This window comes from Rhinoraja longicauda, chromosome 15 (genome assembly GCF_053455715.1).
Source record: "Rhinoraja longicauda isolate Sanriku21f chromosome 15, sRhiLon1.1, whole genome shotgun sequence".
Taxonomy (NCBI): domain Eukaryota; kingdom Metazoa; phylum Chordata; class Chondrichthyes; order Rajiformes; family Arhynchobatidae; genus Rhinoraja; species Rhinoraja longicauda.
This window is the reverse complement of record NC_135967.1, coordinates 5552006-5569098: the sequence shown is the minus strand read 5'-3', so window position 1 is coordinate 5569098 and position 17093 is coordinate 5552006. Positions and strand designations below refer to the sequence as shown.

The window sequence follows — 17093 nt, the reverse complement described above, 5'->3', positions numbered from 1 at the left end:
ATTCCAGGAAACTAATTAATAATATACATTGGCTGGTAACACAGGTAAAGAATAATTGTCTTTCCAGGAAACACAGAAACAAGAACAGGCTACAACGACTGTTCTCAATTTAACTCCATGCGCAGTTCCTGATATTCTTTAATCAATCTTGATTTTAGATTAATCTTGTCAGGAAAATAAACCAAGACATCTTGTCATTAAAATGAAACGTCTTGATGAATGTTTCCCAAATTTATTTGAAAACAGTTTTGTTCCAGCTAACCTAATAATCTCCCTTAATACAACTTCTAAATCATTTAAAAGTCTTCCCTTGATCTTATAGATTCCAGGGAATATAACCATGGTTTGTATAACAACCATTGTGCAAACCTTAACATCTCTTTGTGCGTCCCTCATTTCTAACAGTTCACCATCCCGTAATGTTCTATCAGTTGGTGAATTAAATAAGAATTACCTCGTGTCCATCTACCTTGAAATCTGTGCACTATGGTTCTGTCTGCATTGACTGATTTATCAGAATCACTTTGTAGTTCAATGAGTCTGTTTCCACAGCTTACAATAGTGCCCATTTCTGTGTCACCATCTCTGATACACTGATCAGCCAAAACATTATGACCACTGACATGCGAAGTGAATAACATTGATTATCTTGTTACAATGGCACCTGTCACAGGGTGGGGTATATTAGGCAGCAATTGAACAGTCAGTTCTTGAAGTCGATGTGGTGGATGCAAGAGAAATGGGCAGGAATAAAGACCTGAGCGACTTTGACAAGGGCCAAATTGTTATGGCCAGACGACTGGGTCAAAGCATCTCTGAAATGGCAAGGCTTGTGGAGTGCTCCCGGTCAGCAGTGGTGAGCACCTACCGACAGTGGTCCGAGGAGGGGCAAACCGGCGACAGAGTGTTGGGTGCCCAAGGCTCATCGATGCGCGAGGGCAACGAAGGCTATCCCGTCTGGTCTGAACTGACAGAAAGTCGACTGTGGCACAAGTCACAGAAAACTTTAATGGTGGTCACGGGAGGAATGTGTCACAATACACAGTGCATCGCACCCTGCTGTGTATGGGGCTGCACACGGAGGACCAACAGCATATTAGGCAGGTGGTCATGTTTTGGCTCATCAGGTCATAATGCTTCGGCTGATCGGTGTATACAACTCACTATTCCATTTAGTCTCTCAGTCTGAAGAAGGCTCTCGACCCAAAACTTCACCTATTCCTTTTCTCCAGAGATGCTGCCTGCCCCACTGAGTTACTCCAGCATCTTGTGTCTATCTTCAGTGTAAACCAGCATCTGCACTTCCTTCCTTCACTACTCCATTTTCCAGATTGATCATAGAAGCAGTGAATAGTTGAGGGCTCACAATATGCATTACAATGCACCAGATCCTGCCCATTATCCTTGCTCTCCAACACCGTCCAGTCTTTAACCTGTTCGTGAACCTGCCTTGAATTGCACCAGTTTCATCTGTGGCCAAGTTTATTAAAAATAACTGTATAAAGTACTTTCCGGAAATCCATTTAAATACATTAGGAATCTCTTCAAAACATTTGGATTCCTTCAACACGATCCACTCTTTACAAATCCATGCCAGTTCGTTGATCAACTGCAAACCTTCCAGTAATTTTTCAGCAGGTGTTATGACAACCTCCCTCTGGGTTTCCCCTCTCAATCGTCCTCGACAGGAGAGCTGTGTGCGATTATCCACCCACTCTGAAGAAGTGGGTGCCTGAGCTGAGATCATTTTGAAAAAAATATTCTCACCTACTTCCTTTAAAATCCAACTATTAATGTTAAGCCCTTGGTTAATACTGGTACACCCCTGAAAAGTTGGGAAGTTCTCAGGGTTACGGAATAGACGAGGCAGACTCCCTGTCAATCCCAAAGACCGACTGCAGAAACGCAGTCAATTCAGTCAATTCAGCAGCAGAAATAATCTCGAGAAGTCAATCGATGCACAGAAATCTGACCACACAGTTACTGCAACCCGGTTAGTTGTAGAGGAGAACGCAATTTTCTCCTTTGGACTTGGCACTAGGTCTGTTGTAAAGCCATGACCTCTCTTTTTAAGAAGATAACTTTGCAATGCAGGGAATACAGACACACAGCCCAAGGATGGCTGCGGCGGCAGCAGTAACCCGAGATTTCTTCTGGTACTTTATTGCCTTTTTAACGTCGTCTGTGGACTGCGTGATGTAGTCGACCGTGTGCTCCACGTTATATTCAATGCTGTTTACCACCTCTTGTTGCTCAGTCACCAGCACCTCAAAGTGCAGGAAGAGTTGGTGAAGTTCAGCTATCTGCGACTGCAGATCCAGGAGCTGTCTGTGGCGCTCCTGGGCGGCGACCAAGTGCTCCTTGGCTTTGAGGACCTCCAGATCCTGACCAACAATCTGTGGGGCGTCAAGGTCCTCCACGAAGCGGTCCACGTCCCCCTCCTGCAACTGCACGCCGGCCAACTGGGTCTGCCGCACAACCTGCTGCTTCAACTTGTCCACGTATTCCATCTCCTTCGTGTGGTGCGAGGTTAGGATGAGCTGATAGCGAGTCACCAGGGCATTGTACTGGCTCTGGTGAATCCTGTACTCCACAGAGTAGGGTGCCTCCCGCCGCTTGCTGGACAGGACCACCCTCATCCTGTTCAGCTGCGACTGGATGACTTTGGCCTCACTGGTCAACTTGCATTTGGATTCTTTCATCAGTTTCTTCTTGTTGTAGATGCTCGCCTTCGTCGTCCTGCACAGCACCTCCGCTTGCCTCTTCTGGATACCCTGGACTAGACTCTCCAGTTTGGCGAGGTTTGTGGAAACAGCTGAAACGTTCTCAAAAAAGCCGTGCCACCTGTTGGACTCTGTCCCTTCAAACGTTGCGTTGTCGAACCCACCAACGATACTCTCAGTGAAATTGTCCTCGGCCGCTCTCTGCAGCTCCTCCAGCCTGTCCTTCATGGTGGGTGTCTGGCACTTGACGCCAACTTAATAAACTCGCAGACTGTCTGCCTCTGTCTGTTTTCTGCAGCTGATACTCTCCACGTCAGTGCCAAGTGTGTGTGTGTGTGTGTGTTGCTGGCGACACCCATTCGCTTTTTGTTTCGCTTTGCCACGTGATGCTGTGATATTAAAGACTCAATGCGTTGAACCTGACACTGGGGAATACGAAAGCGGTGTCTTCCCAACCTCCTCCCCAGCCCCAGGGGCTGAGAAAACCAGTCCTGCCTTCACCTCCCACGTTTCCTGAGTAACAAGTCGATAGTCTCTGAAGATCCGCGGACGTCAGAGAAGCTCAATTAAATCAAAGTCGGAGCACGTCCAATTGTTTCTCAGCTGTAACTCCTTTCGGCGAGAAAGACTTGCCCATGACACAACGTTAGGAGTCACAGAGACATACAGCATGGAAACAGGCCCTTCAGCCCAACGTATTCTTGTTGACAAATATATCACATCACCTGTCTATGCCCCATATCCCTCTATTCTGTAAGATATTACAGCAGTGGCAAGCAGATAGACGCAAAAAGCTGCAGTAACTTAGTCAGTTTCGGTTTGAAGAAGGGTCTCGACCCGAAACGTCACCCATTCCTTGTCTCCAGAGAGGCTGTCCGACCCCCTGAGTTACTCCAGCTTTTTGTGTCTATCTTTGGTTGAAACCAGCATCTGCAGTTCCTTCCTAGACAGAAACAAACACAGGTTTTCAGTCAAACAGTTGCCAGTGTGGGTCTTCCTTACTTTTACAAAAATGCACCGCGCACACACAAATTCACACACAAAATCACACACAAATTCACCAAACTGATAAGATAATGAATATATCACATGACACAAATCACACCATTCTGGTACTCAGTTCTTCAAGGTGCATTTACCATCATGTACACTATACATTCCTATCCCTGCATCTGCCCCAATGATAGACATAAAAAGCTGGAGTAACAGCGGGTCAGACAGCATCTCTGGATAGAAGGAATAGGTGACGATTCGGGGCGGGACCCTTCTTCAGACTGAGAGTCAGGGGAAAGGGAACAAAGAGATATAGCCGGTGAAATAGAGAGATGTAAAACAATATGAATGACTCGCTGTGTTGCTCCAGCGTTTTGTATCTAGCTTCGGCTTAAACCAGCGCCTGCAGTTCCTTCTTACATATTTCATCTGTCTTTACACCTGCCTCAACTGACAGATCGTTCCATAATCCCACCACTCTCTCTGTGAAAACCCTGCCTTTCAGGTCCCCTTTGAAATCTTTCATTTTTCCTCTTAAACTTATGCCCTCTAGTTTTCAAGTCCTTTATCCTTGGTGGGGGGTGGGGGGGGGGGGGGGGGAGGAAATCTGTGACTATCCACATTCTCCATGCCCCGAATGATTTTATTACTTCTTTAAGTTTCACCCCTCAACCTCCTATTGATTTCCCTGCTTCCTTCCCTATCCTATTTCTCCATTCAAACTCAAGCTGTTCAGTCCTAGCAATGTCCTTGCGATTCTTTTCTGCACCCTCTCTAGCTTCATGAAATCCTTCTTCCACTATGGCAAACAGAACTGCACATAAAACTCCAAGTGCAGTCTCACCAATGCCTTGTACAGCTGCAACAAGGCACCCCGACTCTCGTACTCAATACATTAACTGATGAAAGCAAACATCCACTTATCTTTGTCACCATCCTGTCTCCCTGAGTCACCACCTTTGGGGAATGATGTACTTCTATCACAAGCTCTCCCTGTTCTACAGCATTCCCCAGGGTCCTGCTATTCATTATGTACGTCATGCCCTGGTTTAATTGGTCACTTGGAGGCATACAGCACAACATGTCCACGCCAACAGCCCTGCCCTCGTCAATCTTCTTGATTGCTTCTTCAAAAAAACACAAATCAAACTATGCATTATCTCTAATGCACAAAACTCTGATAAAGATCCCGAATCCATCCCTGTCAAATACATGTACATGTTATCCAGATGTTGTCAACTGGAAGACAGACTGGCATAGCCACCCAAGTAGAGGAAGGATAAATATAAAATGTGTAAAAAATAATTTATAACTACTATGCATGGTGAAAATAAATAAGTAGATAGTGAGATGCTGATGTTGCCCAGTCTCTTACCGTAAACACATTTAGCCATGGTAAAGAGTCTTGCTAAAATCAGTCTGCATTTCACTGCTACATTGAAGGTACTCCGTCAACATTTGGATGAAGATATTTTTTCAGTACAAGCACAGGGGAGCAACAGGGACGAAAACTGAAACAACAGCAGTATCGCCCAATAAAGGCAAAAATCTGTCAAACAGTGATAGAGCGATCCAGCGTGGAAACAGGCCCTTCGGCCCAACTTGCCTACACTGGCCAACATATCTCAGCTACACTAATCCACAATGATAATGACATTATAAAATGACAGGAGTGCCATGACCAATATTGGCCTCCACAGCCCTTTGTGGCAATGAATTCCACAGATTCAACACCCTCTGACTAAACAAATTACTCCTCACCTTCTTCCAACAGGTACATTCTGGTCCAACATTGACAATATTGGTCCAATATTGACAGCAGCCATATGCCAGGTGAAAGTGCATCATTAACATTGAATGATGCAAGCTCATGGCCACAGAGTTCTATACATCATCGTGTGCACAATTTAAACCACAGGGTCCCTGTTCATTCCAATATACAAGTATTTATCTGCAATAGAAAAGCCAAAATACCTAAAATTCCAGTGTATTGTCAATACATATCATCATTTGAAACCATAGACAATAATTGCTTGTTCAAATTCAACCATGCAATTCTAATAATCCAAACACAAGATTCAATACATGCCTCCATTATAAATTGCTGGCCCTGCAATTATATCAATAAGTGTCCAGGCAACCTGTGACATTATAGTTCGATGCTGCAATCAGGCCTCCCACAAGAGCTGAAGGATGAAATTACCACTTTCCAATGGCATGTTTTGATATTCATGGTACTACCGTGTTAGCCAACGAGCTTTGTGAAGTTGTACAACTTCCAGCATACACTTTCATTACTCAGCAAACAAATCTATTAAACAAACTTTTTGCAAAGAATAAATTGTTGGAGACATTCAGCAAGCCTGGCAGCATCTGTGGAGGCAGGCAGTTACTCAGCATTTACTGAGTACTGAGGGCGGCACGGTGGCGCAGCGGTAGAGTTGATGCCTTACAGCGCCAGAGGCCTGGGTTGGATCCTGACTGCAGGCGCTGTCTGTAGGGAGTTTGTACGTTCTCCTCGTGACCTGCGTGGGTTTTCTCCCGAATCTCTGGTTTTCTCCCACACTCCAAAGACGTACAGGGCCTGTTTCCACGCTGTATCTCTAAACTAAACTAAACTACTAAGAGTGTAGAGGGGAGAAAACTGGTATAAAGAGGTGAGGGGGAGGGATGAAGCAGGTGCTGGCAGGAGATATTTGGAACCAGGTAAAGAGGGGGATATGGGCAGGTGGAGTCAGGTGAAGATAGAGGCAGTGGCTGGAAGGTGATAAGTGGAGACAACAAATTGGGGTTAGGAGACCCAGTGGGCTAAGTGTAGGTGAATGGCAGATGGATCAGGTGGGGAAGGGGATAGAAACAGAGTAACAGAGATGCAGGCGTTGTGAGGAAAGCTGGTGGTGCTGGGTGGGGGAACCTGGGAGAAGGAGAGAGAAAGGAATACAGGAGATAAAGAAGTGTGTGGGTTACTTGAAATTGGAAAATTCAATGTTCCTGCCATTGAGCTGTTGAAAACCCATAAAGAATACAAGGTTTGCATTGAGTTTGGCCGCATTCATTGCAGTGAAGAAGGCTGAGGACAGACACGTTGGTGTGGGAATGGGTAGAGAATTTGAAATGACATGCAATCGAGACCTAGAGATAGCCATTACAGATAGAGTGCAGGTGCTTGGCAAAGTGGTCGCCTGGTCAATAAATGATGTCGCTATTAGAGGAGGACATATCACGTGCACCAAATTAAATAGATCACTTTGGGGGAGGTGCATGTGAATCTCAGTCTCACTTTGGATAGGTATAGGAGGTAGAGGGATAGGTGTTAAATCTCCTACAATTGCAGGGATTAGCGAACCAGGAAGACATAGAGAGTGCGGAAAGCAGAAAGTGATGTGATGATGGGGAGCGTAGGATGTACTGGTGGTGGGATCATGTAGTGGAAATGACCATGGGTGATGTGCTGGAGACAGAGGCTGGTTGGATGAAAGATAAGCACAAAGGACTGACTCTGACTAGGGGAGGGCAGGGGTGAACTATTTGCTTAGCAGCACAGCTGATTTAAAAACCGCAACTACAGCAGGAGAAATCATAACTAAAACTGCAGCAAGAACCTGTCAAAAGAAAATAGCTACACAATAAACTGTGAGCAAACACAATTCCAGTCACCGACCAGTGTGACGTTGACCTAATCACTTAAATTCCAAGCCAGGGATTGTGATGTCCCAACGTGCAGCCAGAAACCGCACCTTAGAATTTACCAGCGGGGAAGAGGAAGATGAATTGTACAGATCAGTGATGAGATACTTGCTGATAAGACTCAAAAAGCTGGAGTAACTCAGCGGGTCACACAGCATCTCAGTGAGTCAGGCAGCATCAATGGAGGAAATGGACAGATGATATTTCAGGTTGGGACCCTTCAGATTGATGGAGGAGAGGGGAAAAAGTTGGTGAAGAGAAGTATGGTTCTATGAAAGAATCAGAGAGATGAGGATCAAACACAAGCAAGTGGGACTAGTGTAGATGGGCCATGTTGGACAGCATGAACAAGTTAGGCTGAAGGGCCAGTTTCCGCGCTATATGACTATGACTCTGCGGGACTCTCTAAATGAGGGAAAAGATGGGGCAAGAATTGTCAAGTAAAAGCTGGAGCAAGGTGCAGATAAACGAGTCAGGTGGGGCAAATGTTCTGCATCCAGAATCCAGCATGTGCCATCCCTTGCATCTTTATTATTTTCAGTACACCTTCATTTTTCTTCAGTGATGTTTTTCCTAAGGCTAGGCACACCCTAAATCAGCATAAGGCATTTCAAATGTTTCACTGACCTGCACACATGTTCAAAGCACGTTTCCTGACAGTTTAATTTGCACCCCTTTACATCAGAGACAAATAAATATGCTCTCCTGAGGAGGCAAGTGGCAGGTGGATCCAGGTAAGGAGGGCAGCCATTTGTCATCTCCACTCATCACCTGCAACCTTGGCAGCTATGCCCACCTGACTTACCTGCCAAACTACATCTTCTTACCTGAACTCACCTTTCACATGCCCACTCTGCCCACTCTTTATTCTCCCGCGGTTTCAAAACTTCCGCAGTTGGGGTGATCTAAGCTCCCGCGTCGGGACGATCAAAGCTCCTATGGCCTGCAGCTCCCGAAGGCGATCCTGAACCAAGGGACCGTAAGCTCCACGATGTTAAAGTCTGCAGGCTCCCGCGGTTGGAGCACCAAAAGTCGATCCCCAGCAAGAGGCCGCCAACTGCTTGATGTTAGGCCACAGCGCGGACGGAGATACGATGCAGAAAATAAATTGCATCTCCGTCGAGGTAAGAGACTAAAAAGCGTTTCCCCCAACCCCACCACGTTTTCACACATAGGGTAGTGGATGTATGGAATGAGCTGCCGGAGGTGGAGCTTAAAACAGAGCTAAAGAGCACTAAAACATACATTTCACACATAATAAAAACCACAAAGACGAAAAGAACGAGACTGCCTGTTGGCGAGGCAGTTACTGCAGCACCACCCAGTCGAAACCCTTCCTCAGACCGAGAGTCTGAATTGATGAGAATCCTTGCATTAATGGAAATAACTTCAGCCCATCAGCTCCACCATGGTCTTTAACGTGGCCCTGCCTGGTCTTATATTCATATTCACGATCTAACCTCTACCTCTATCCCTCCTTCTGAACTGCTCCAGTTCCCACCCTCCTGCCACTGTGGTTTGAAGCCTCCCAAGTAGCACCAGGGAGCCTTCCTGCGAGCATGTATGTGCCCCTCCATTTAGGTGCAACCCATCCTCCTTGTATTAGTCCCACCTATCTTGAAGGAGAGTGTAATGAGATCGATGTACCTGATGCTCTCCCCCTGCACCAGTCCCTCTTTCTTGCCTCACTCACACATGCCACAGGAACGTAGTCTGAGATTACAACCAAAGAGGCCCTGCCTTTTTACTTTTTACTATGACTATGACATTGATGGGGCGTGGACTCTGACAATTCACACTTCCCTCTCACATTGTCCTGTGTTCACCCTGATAGGGGACATCCTTGACCCTGGAGCCAGGGGGGGGGGGGCAACACAACATGGTGGAATCTCGCTTACGGCCACAGAAAAGCGAGTCTATACCCCAGACTAACGAGTCCCCCATCACTACTGCTCACCCAGATGGGGTCCTGCCTGGCTGTATAAACAGAGCCAGCCCAGATCTAGCTGCTGCCCTCATTCCCCTGCTGTTGCCACCCCTCCCAGCAGAATCCAAAACAGTATAATTGTTAGAAAGGAGGTTGGCCACAGGAGACCCCTACACTGCTTGCCCATGCCCCTGGTGGTCACTATCTTGATGTGACCACCTCCTTGAAACACCTACCGATAACACTAAGGTAGACACAAAAAGCTGGAGTAACTCAGGGGGACAGGCAGCATCTCTGGAGAGAAGGAATGGGTGACGTTTTGGGTCGAGACCCTTCTTCAGACTGATAACCTGCTTCCTTCTTCAGAGTGTTTATAACACTACTCAGCTTAGTTCAGTTCAGTTTACTGTCACGTGTACCGAGGTACAGTAAAAAGGTATTGTTGCGTAGCAGAAAGGCGATACAGGATTACAATCGATCCATTTAATGTGAATAGGTGCATGATAAAGGAATAACGTTTAGTGCAAGGTAAAGCCAGCAAAGACCAATTAGTCTGAGGGTCACCAATGAGGTAGATAGTAGATAGCAGTTAAAGACTGCTCTCTGGTTGTGGTAGGATGATTCAGTTGCATGATAACAGCTGGGAAGAAACTGTCTCTGAATCAGTCCCTCAGTCAGTCTAGCCACCATTCCACCCCATCTGGATGGTCTGACAGGAGATGTACTGGACACATACCCTGCATCGTCATTGAACCAGTCTCCAATGTGGCCTTTGTCCTTTTGTGCCGGTCCCATCAAGTTCACCTTATAAAAGTCTATGTAAATCACATCTACTGCCCTAACCTCATCGATACACCTTGTCATCATGAGAATAGGCTGTTACACCAGAATTTCCCCGAAGAGTCTGCGACCCACAGCGCTGCACTGGGACCATAGCGTTATGTTTAAAGCCCACAGCGCTGTGTCTAAAGCCCATAGCGCTGTGTTTAAAGCCCATAGCGCTGTGTCTAAAGCCCATAGCGCTGTGTCTAAAGCCCATAGCGCTGTGTCTAAAGCCCATAGCGCTGTGTCTAAAGCCCATAGCGCTGTGTTTAAAGCCCACAGCGCTGTGTTTAAAGCCCACAGCGCTGTGTTTAAAGCCCATAGCGCTGTGTTTAAAGCCCATAGCGCTGTGTCTAAAGCCCATAGCGCTGTGTTTAAAGCCCTTAGCGCTGTGTTTAAAGCCCATAGCGCTGTGTCTAAAGCCCATAGCGCTGTGTTTAAAGCCCATAGCGCTGTGTTTAAAGCCCATAGCGCTGTGTTTAAAGCCCATAGCGCTGTGTTTAAGCCTATAGCGCTGTCGAAAGCCTATAGCGCTATGTTTAAGCCTATGGGGCTATGTTTAAGCCTATAGCGCTGTGTTTAAAGCCTATAGTGCTGTTTAAAGCCTCTAGCGCTTTGTTTAAAGCCTATAGCCCTCTGTTTAAATTCCCACGCGTTAAGCCGACAGCGCTGTGTTTTAACCTTTACGCGCCAAGTCTAGCGCTGTGTGCATTGATATATATGTGTGCATTGTCTGTAGCGCTGTGTATTGCTTTACGCGCCAGTCTGCGGCTCATAGCGCTTTTCACCCGTACTGGAACATGTTTAGTACAAAAAAAACAGATTTATGGTCACTATCTCCAAAATGTTCCACCCAACACATCTGCCATTTGGTCAGGTTAGGTTAGGTTAGAGATATAGCATGGAAACAGGCCCTTCAGCCCATCGAGTCCACGCCGACCAGCGATCCCTGCACATTGATAGAGGTTTTTAAAATTTTGAGAGGGACGGACAGAGTTGACGTGGGTAGGTTTTTCCCTTTGAGAGTGGGGAAGATTCCAACAAGGGGACATAACTTCAGAATTGAGGGACAAAAGTTTAGGGGTAACATGAGGGGTAACTTCTTTACTCAGAGGGTGGTGGCTGTGTGGAATGAGCTTACGGTGGAAGTGGTGGAGGCTGGCTCGATTTTATTATTTAAGAGTAAATTGGATAGGTATATGGATAAGAGGGGATTAGAGGGTTATGGTCTGAGTGCAGGTAGATGAGACTAGGTCAGGGAGAGTGGTCGGCGTGGACTGGAAGGGCCGAACGGGCCTGTTTCCGTGCTGTAGTTGTTATATGGTTATATGGTTATATTAACAGTATCCTACACACGAGGGACAATTTACTGACTTTTTTTACCGAATCCAATTAACCTACAAACCTGTATTGTTTTTGGACTGTGAGAGGAAACTGGAGCTCCTGAAGAAAACCCACGCAGATCACGGGGAGAACATACAAACTCCGTACAAACAGCACCCACAGTCAGGATCGAACCCAGGACTCTGGCACTGTAAGGCATTGAGTCTACCATTGATCCAGCGTGACGCCCATTGATCCATTGCACTAGATAAGGTCCAGCAACACCAGTCCCTCATTGATCTATCCACATTCTGTGTCAGAAAGCTCTCCCTGGTGCATAAACATTCTCTCCCTTTGGAGCCTTTGAGAATGCTAATGCAATCCCAATTAATATTTGGGAAATTGTCACCCTTCCTTTATTGCACCTCCATGATATCTGCCTACATATCTGTTCCGTTATCTTCTGTATCACAAACTGCTGGAGTAACTCAGCAGGTCAGGCAGCATCTCAGGAGAGAAGGAATGGGTGACATTTCGGGGCGAGACCCTTCTTCAGGCTGATAACAGGGGGGCGGGACAAAGGAAGGATATAGGTGGAGACAGGAAGATAGAGGGAGAACTGGGAAGGGGGAGGGGAAGAGAGGGACAGAGGAACTATCTAAAGTTGGAGAAGTCAATGTTCATACCGCTGGGCTGCAAGCTGCCCAAGCGAAATATGAGGTGCTGTTCCTCAAAATTTCCGGTGGGCCTCACTATGACACTGGAGGAGGCCCATGACAGAAAGGTCAAACTGGGAGTGGGAAGGGGAGTTGAAGTGCTCAGCCACCGGGAGATCAGGTTGGTTAAGGCGGACTGAGCGAAGGTGTTGAGCGAAACGATCGCCGAGCCTGCGTTTGGTTTCGCCGATGTAAAGAGGTTGACATCTAGAGCAGCAGATACAATAGATGAGGTTGGAGGAGGTGCAGGTGAACCTCTGTCTCACCTGGAAAGACTGTTTGGGTCCTTGGATGGAGTTGAGGGGGGGAGGTAAAGGGACAGGTGTTGAATCTTGTGCGGTTGCAGGGGAAAGTGCCCGGGGTTGGGGTGATTTGGGTAGGAAGGGACGAGTGGACCAGGGAGTTACGGAGGGAACGGTCTCTGCGGAACGCAGAGAGGGGAGGGGATGGGAAGATATTGCCAGTGGTGGGGTCCCGTTGTAGGTGACGGAAATGTTGGTGGATGATTTGTTGGATCCGTTGGCTGGTGGGGTGGGAAGTGAGGACGAGGGGGATTCTGTCCTTGTTGCGATTGGGGGGAGGGGGAGCAAGAGCGGAGCTGCGGGATATAGAAGAGGCCCTAGTGAGAGCCTCAATAGACAATAGGTGCAGGAGGAGGCCATTCGGCCCTTCGTGCCAGCACCGCCATTCAATGTGATCATGGCTGATCATTCTCAATCAGTACCCCGTTCCTGCCTTCTCCCCATACCCCCTGACTCCGCTATCCTTAAGAGCTCTATCCAGCTCTCTCTTGAATGCATTCAGAGAATTGGCCTCCACTGCCTTCTGAGGCAGAGAATTCCACAGATTCACAACTCTCTGACTGAAAAAGTTTTTCCTCATCTCAGTTCTAAATGGCCAACCCCTTATTCGTAAACTGTGGCCCCTTGTTCTGGACTCCCCCGACATTGGGAACATGTTTCCTGCCTCTAACGTATCCAACCCCTTAATAATCTTATACGTTTCGATAAGATCTCCTCTCATCCTTCTAAATTCCAGTGTATACAAGCCTAGTCGCTCCAGTCTTTCAACATATGAAAGTCCCGTCATTCCGGGAATTAATCTAGTAAACCTACGCTGCACACCCTCAATAGCAAGAATATCCTTCCTCAAATTTGGAGACCAAAACTGCACACAGTATTCCAGGTGCGGTCTCACTAGGGCCCTGTACAACTGCAGAAGGACCTCTTTGCTCCTATACTCAACTCCTCTTGTTATGAAGCCAACATTCCATTGGCTTTCTTCACTGCCTGCTGTACCTGCATGCTTCCTTTCAGTGACTGATGCACTAGGACATCCAGATCTCGTTGTATGTCCCCTGTTCCTAACTTGACACCATTCAGATAATACTCTGCCTTCCTATTCTTACCACCAAAGTGGATAACCTCACACTTATCCACATTAAACTGCATCTGCCATGCATCCGTCCACTCACACAACCTGTCCAAGTCACCCTGCAACCTCATAGCATCTTCCTCACAGTTCACACTACCACCCAGCTTTGTATCATCTGCAAATTTGCTAATGGTACTTTTAATCCCTTCATCCAAGTCATTAATGTATATTGTAAATAGCTGCGGTCCCAGCACCGAGCCTTGCGGTACCCCACTAGTCACTGCCTGCCATTCTGAAAGGGACCCATTTATCCCCACTCTTTGCTTTCTGTCTGTCAACCAATTTTCTATCCATGTCAGTACCCTACCTCCAATACCATATGCTCTAATTTTGCCCACTAATCTCCTATGTGGAACCTTGTCAAAGGCTTTCTGAAAGTCAAGGTACACCACATCCACCGGCTCTCCCCTGTCAATTTTCCTGGTTACATCCTCAAAGAATTCCAGAAGATTAGTCAAGCATGATTTCCCCTTCGTAAATCCATGCTGACTTGGAACAATCCTGTTACTACTATCCAAATGCTCCGCTATTTCGTCTTTTATAATTGACTCCAGCATCTTCCCCACCACTGATGTCAGACTAACTGGTCTATAATTTCCCGTTTTCTCTCTCCCTCCTTTCTTAAAAAGTGGGACAACATTAGCTACCCTCCAATCCACAGGAACTGATCCTGAATCTATAGAACATTGGAAAATGATCACCAATGCATCCACAATTTCTAGCGCCACCTCCTTAAGTACTCTGGGATGCAGACCATCAGGCCCTGGGGATTTATCAGCCTTCAGTCCCATCAGTCTACCCAACACCATTTCCTGCCTAATGTGGATTTCCTTCAGTTCCTCCGTCACCCTAGTATCTCTGCCCACTAGAACATCTGGGAGATTGCTTGTATCTTCCTTAGTGAAGACAGATCCAAAGTACCGCTTCAACTCATCTGCCATTTCCTTGTTCCCCATAATAAATTCCCCCGCTTCAGTCTTCAAGGGACCCACATTTGCCTTGACTATTTTTTTCCTCTTTACATACCTAAAAAAGCTTTTACTATCCTCCTTTATATTATTGGCTAGTTTACCCCCGTACCTCATCTTTTCTCCCCGTATTGCCTTCTTAGTCATCTTCTGTTGCTCTTTAAAAGAGTCCCAATCCTCTGGCTTCCCACTCTTCTTTGCTATGTTATACTTCTGCTCTTTTATTTTTATGCTGTCCTTAACTTCCCTTGTCAGCCACGGGTGTCTCTTACTCCCCTTGGAATCTTTCCTCCTCTTTCGGATAAATTGATCCTGCAACGTCTGCATTATTCCCAGGAATACCTGCCATTGCTGTTCCACCGTCTTCCCTGCGAGGGCCTCCTTCCAGTCAATTCTGGCCAGCTCCTGCCTCATGCCTCTGTAATCCCCTTTGCTATACTGTAATACTGACACTTCCGATTTACCCTTCTCCCTCTCAATTTGTAGAGTAAAACTTATCATATTGTGATCACTGCATCCTAATGGCTCTTTTACCTCGAGTCCCAGGTTCATCTATAATGGAAGAGGGGAAGCCCCGTTACCTGAAGAATGAGGACATCTCTGATGCCCTAGTGTGAAACACCTCACCCCGGGCGCAGATGCGGCGTAGACGGAGGAATTGGGAGTAGGGGATAGACATTTTGCAGGTGGGAAGAAGTGTAGTCCAGATAGCTGTGCGAGTCAGTGGGTTTATAGTAGATGTCAGTCACTAGTCTGTGTCCTAATTGACTCATTCTCTTCCAAATGGCAATATATCTGGAATTAACTGAGACAGTAAGGCAGAGAAAAAAACTTTAGCTTGTCACTACTCACGCAAGCCTGACGCTCATCAAAGCCCTGAATTTGACTGAAAGAGCAGCATTTCCACCTCAAGACGACCTCTCTGAAGATGGCTGCTTCAAAATAACCATTGCTGGTGTTGATCTTCCTTTCAGGAGCTGCCAGTGGATGAGGAAAGACTCGCTCTCTGGACACAGAATAAAAGTTTTCTGAAACTGGGAAAAGTTGCTTAGCTTTCAGTGCAATTTTATGTTGTGTCAATGAGAATGAACAGACATTGTTTATCCTTCGTAAAAATATGAAACCAACAGATTATGCTGGAGATTGGAAATTCTCCTCAGAGCATGAATAAACAAGGATTACCAAGGATGAACAAGCAGGGGAAAATCAATTTCTCGATAGTTGAGTCATTTATCCACCTCATCTTGCACAGAACATGTGCACTTTATAACAAATGAATTGTTGCATCAAAACTATTTGATTGGCCATGAAGCTCGTGTGGAGCCAACCCTCAAATACAAAGCATTTAACGCTGGGTGCTGAGATTTGTAGTTGCTGCAAAACTAAACCATGAGAGGAAAAGTACCTGAGGTTTTAGCAGAAGAGATTAGCAATAAAGAATCTCACCCCATGGCTTTACATAAACAGGCATTGGTAATACATATATATCAATACAGAAGCCAGTGAGTCATCCCACGTCTGTTTTTTTGAACACCGGTTGGAGTACTGTGACCAGTTTGGGGCCCCATTAACTGAGGACGGGTGTGCTGGCATAGGGCAAGGTCCAGAGGAGGTTTACGAGAATGATCCCAGGAATGAGTGGGTTAACATATGATGACAGCACTGGGCGTCTACTTGCTGGAGTTTAGAAGGATGAGGGAGGACCTCATTGAAACATACAGAATAATGAAAGGCCTGGATAGAGTGAATGTGAAGAGGATATTTCCACTAGTGGGAGAGTCCAGGACCAGAGGCCAAAGCCTCAGATTAAAAGGACGTTCCTTTAGGTAGATGAGGAGGAATTTCTTTAGTCAGCGGGTGGTGAATTTGTGGAATTTATTGCCACAAAAGGCTGTGGAGGCCAAGTCAATGGATATTATTAAGGTGGGGATTGACAGATTTTTTTTATTAGTACGAGTGTCAGCGGTTATGGGGAGAAGGTAGGAGAATGAGGTTGGGCGGGAGAGATAGATCAGCCATGATTGAATGTCGGAGTGGACAAAGAAGACAAAGAAGAGTTACTCCAGCATTTTGTGTCTAACCTCAAATATCTCCGGTGCTTTCAACTGTTAGCTTCTTTGCAATTTGTTTAAAATAAATAAGGCATTATAGTTAACTGTAAAATCAACCTGACCTCACAATTAAAATAAATTCAAGTATTTTCAAATAAATTCAAGTTTACGGGCAGCACGGCGACAGAGCGGGAGAGCGTAACAGTGCCAGAGACACGGGTTCCATCATAACTACGGGTGCTTGTCTGTACGGAGTTTGTACGTCCTCACCGTGACCGCATGGGTTTTCTCCACGTTTTTCGGTTTCCTCCCACACTCCAAAGATTCCAGGTGTGTAGGTTAATTGGTTTAATTGTAAATTGTCCCTAGTGACAGGAAATATTTAATACCAGCATGAAGGGCAATTTCTTCACTCAGAGGGTGATGGGTGATTGGAACAAGCTACCAGA

At 46.3% G+C, this 17093-nt stretch overlaps 1 protein-coding gene across 1 annotated transcript; it reads right to left on the bottom strand.

The window, feature by feature from the left end:
* Nucleotides 1–2069: 2069 nt before the first annotated feature.
* LOC144600324 (syntaxin-1A-like) lies at nt 2070–2951 on the bottom strand. The gene has a single exon (XM_078411892.1). The coding sequence runs from the start codon at nt 2949–2951 to the stop codon at nt 2070–2072; it is 882 nt and encodes a 293-aa protein (XP_078268018.1).
* Nucleotides 2952–17093: the final 14142 nt, after the last annotated feature.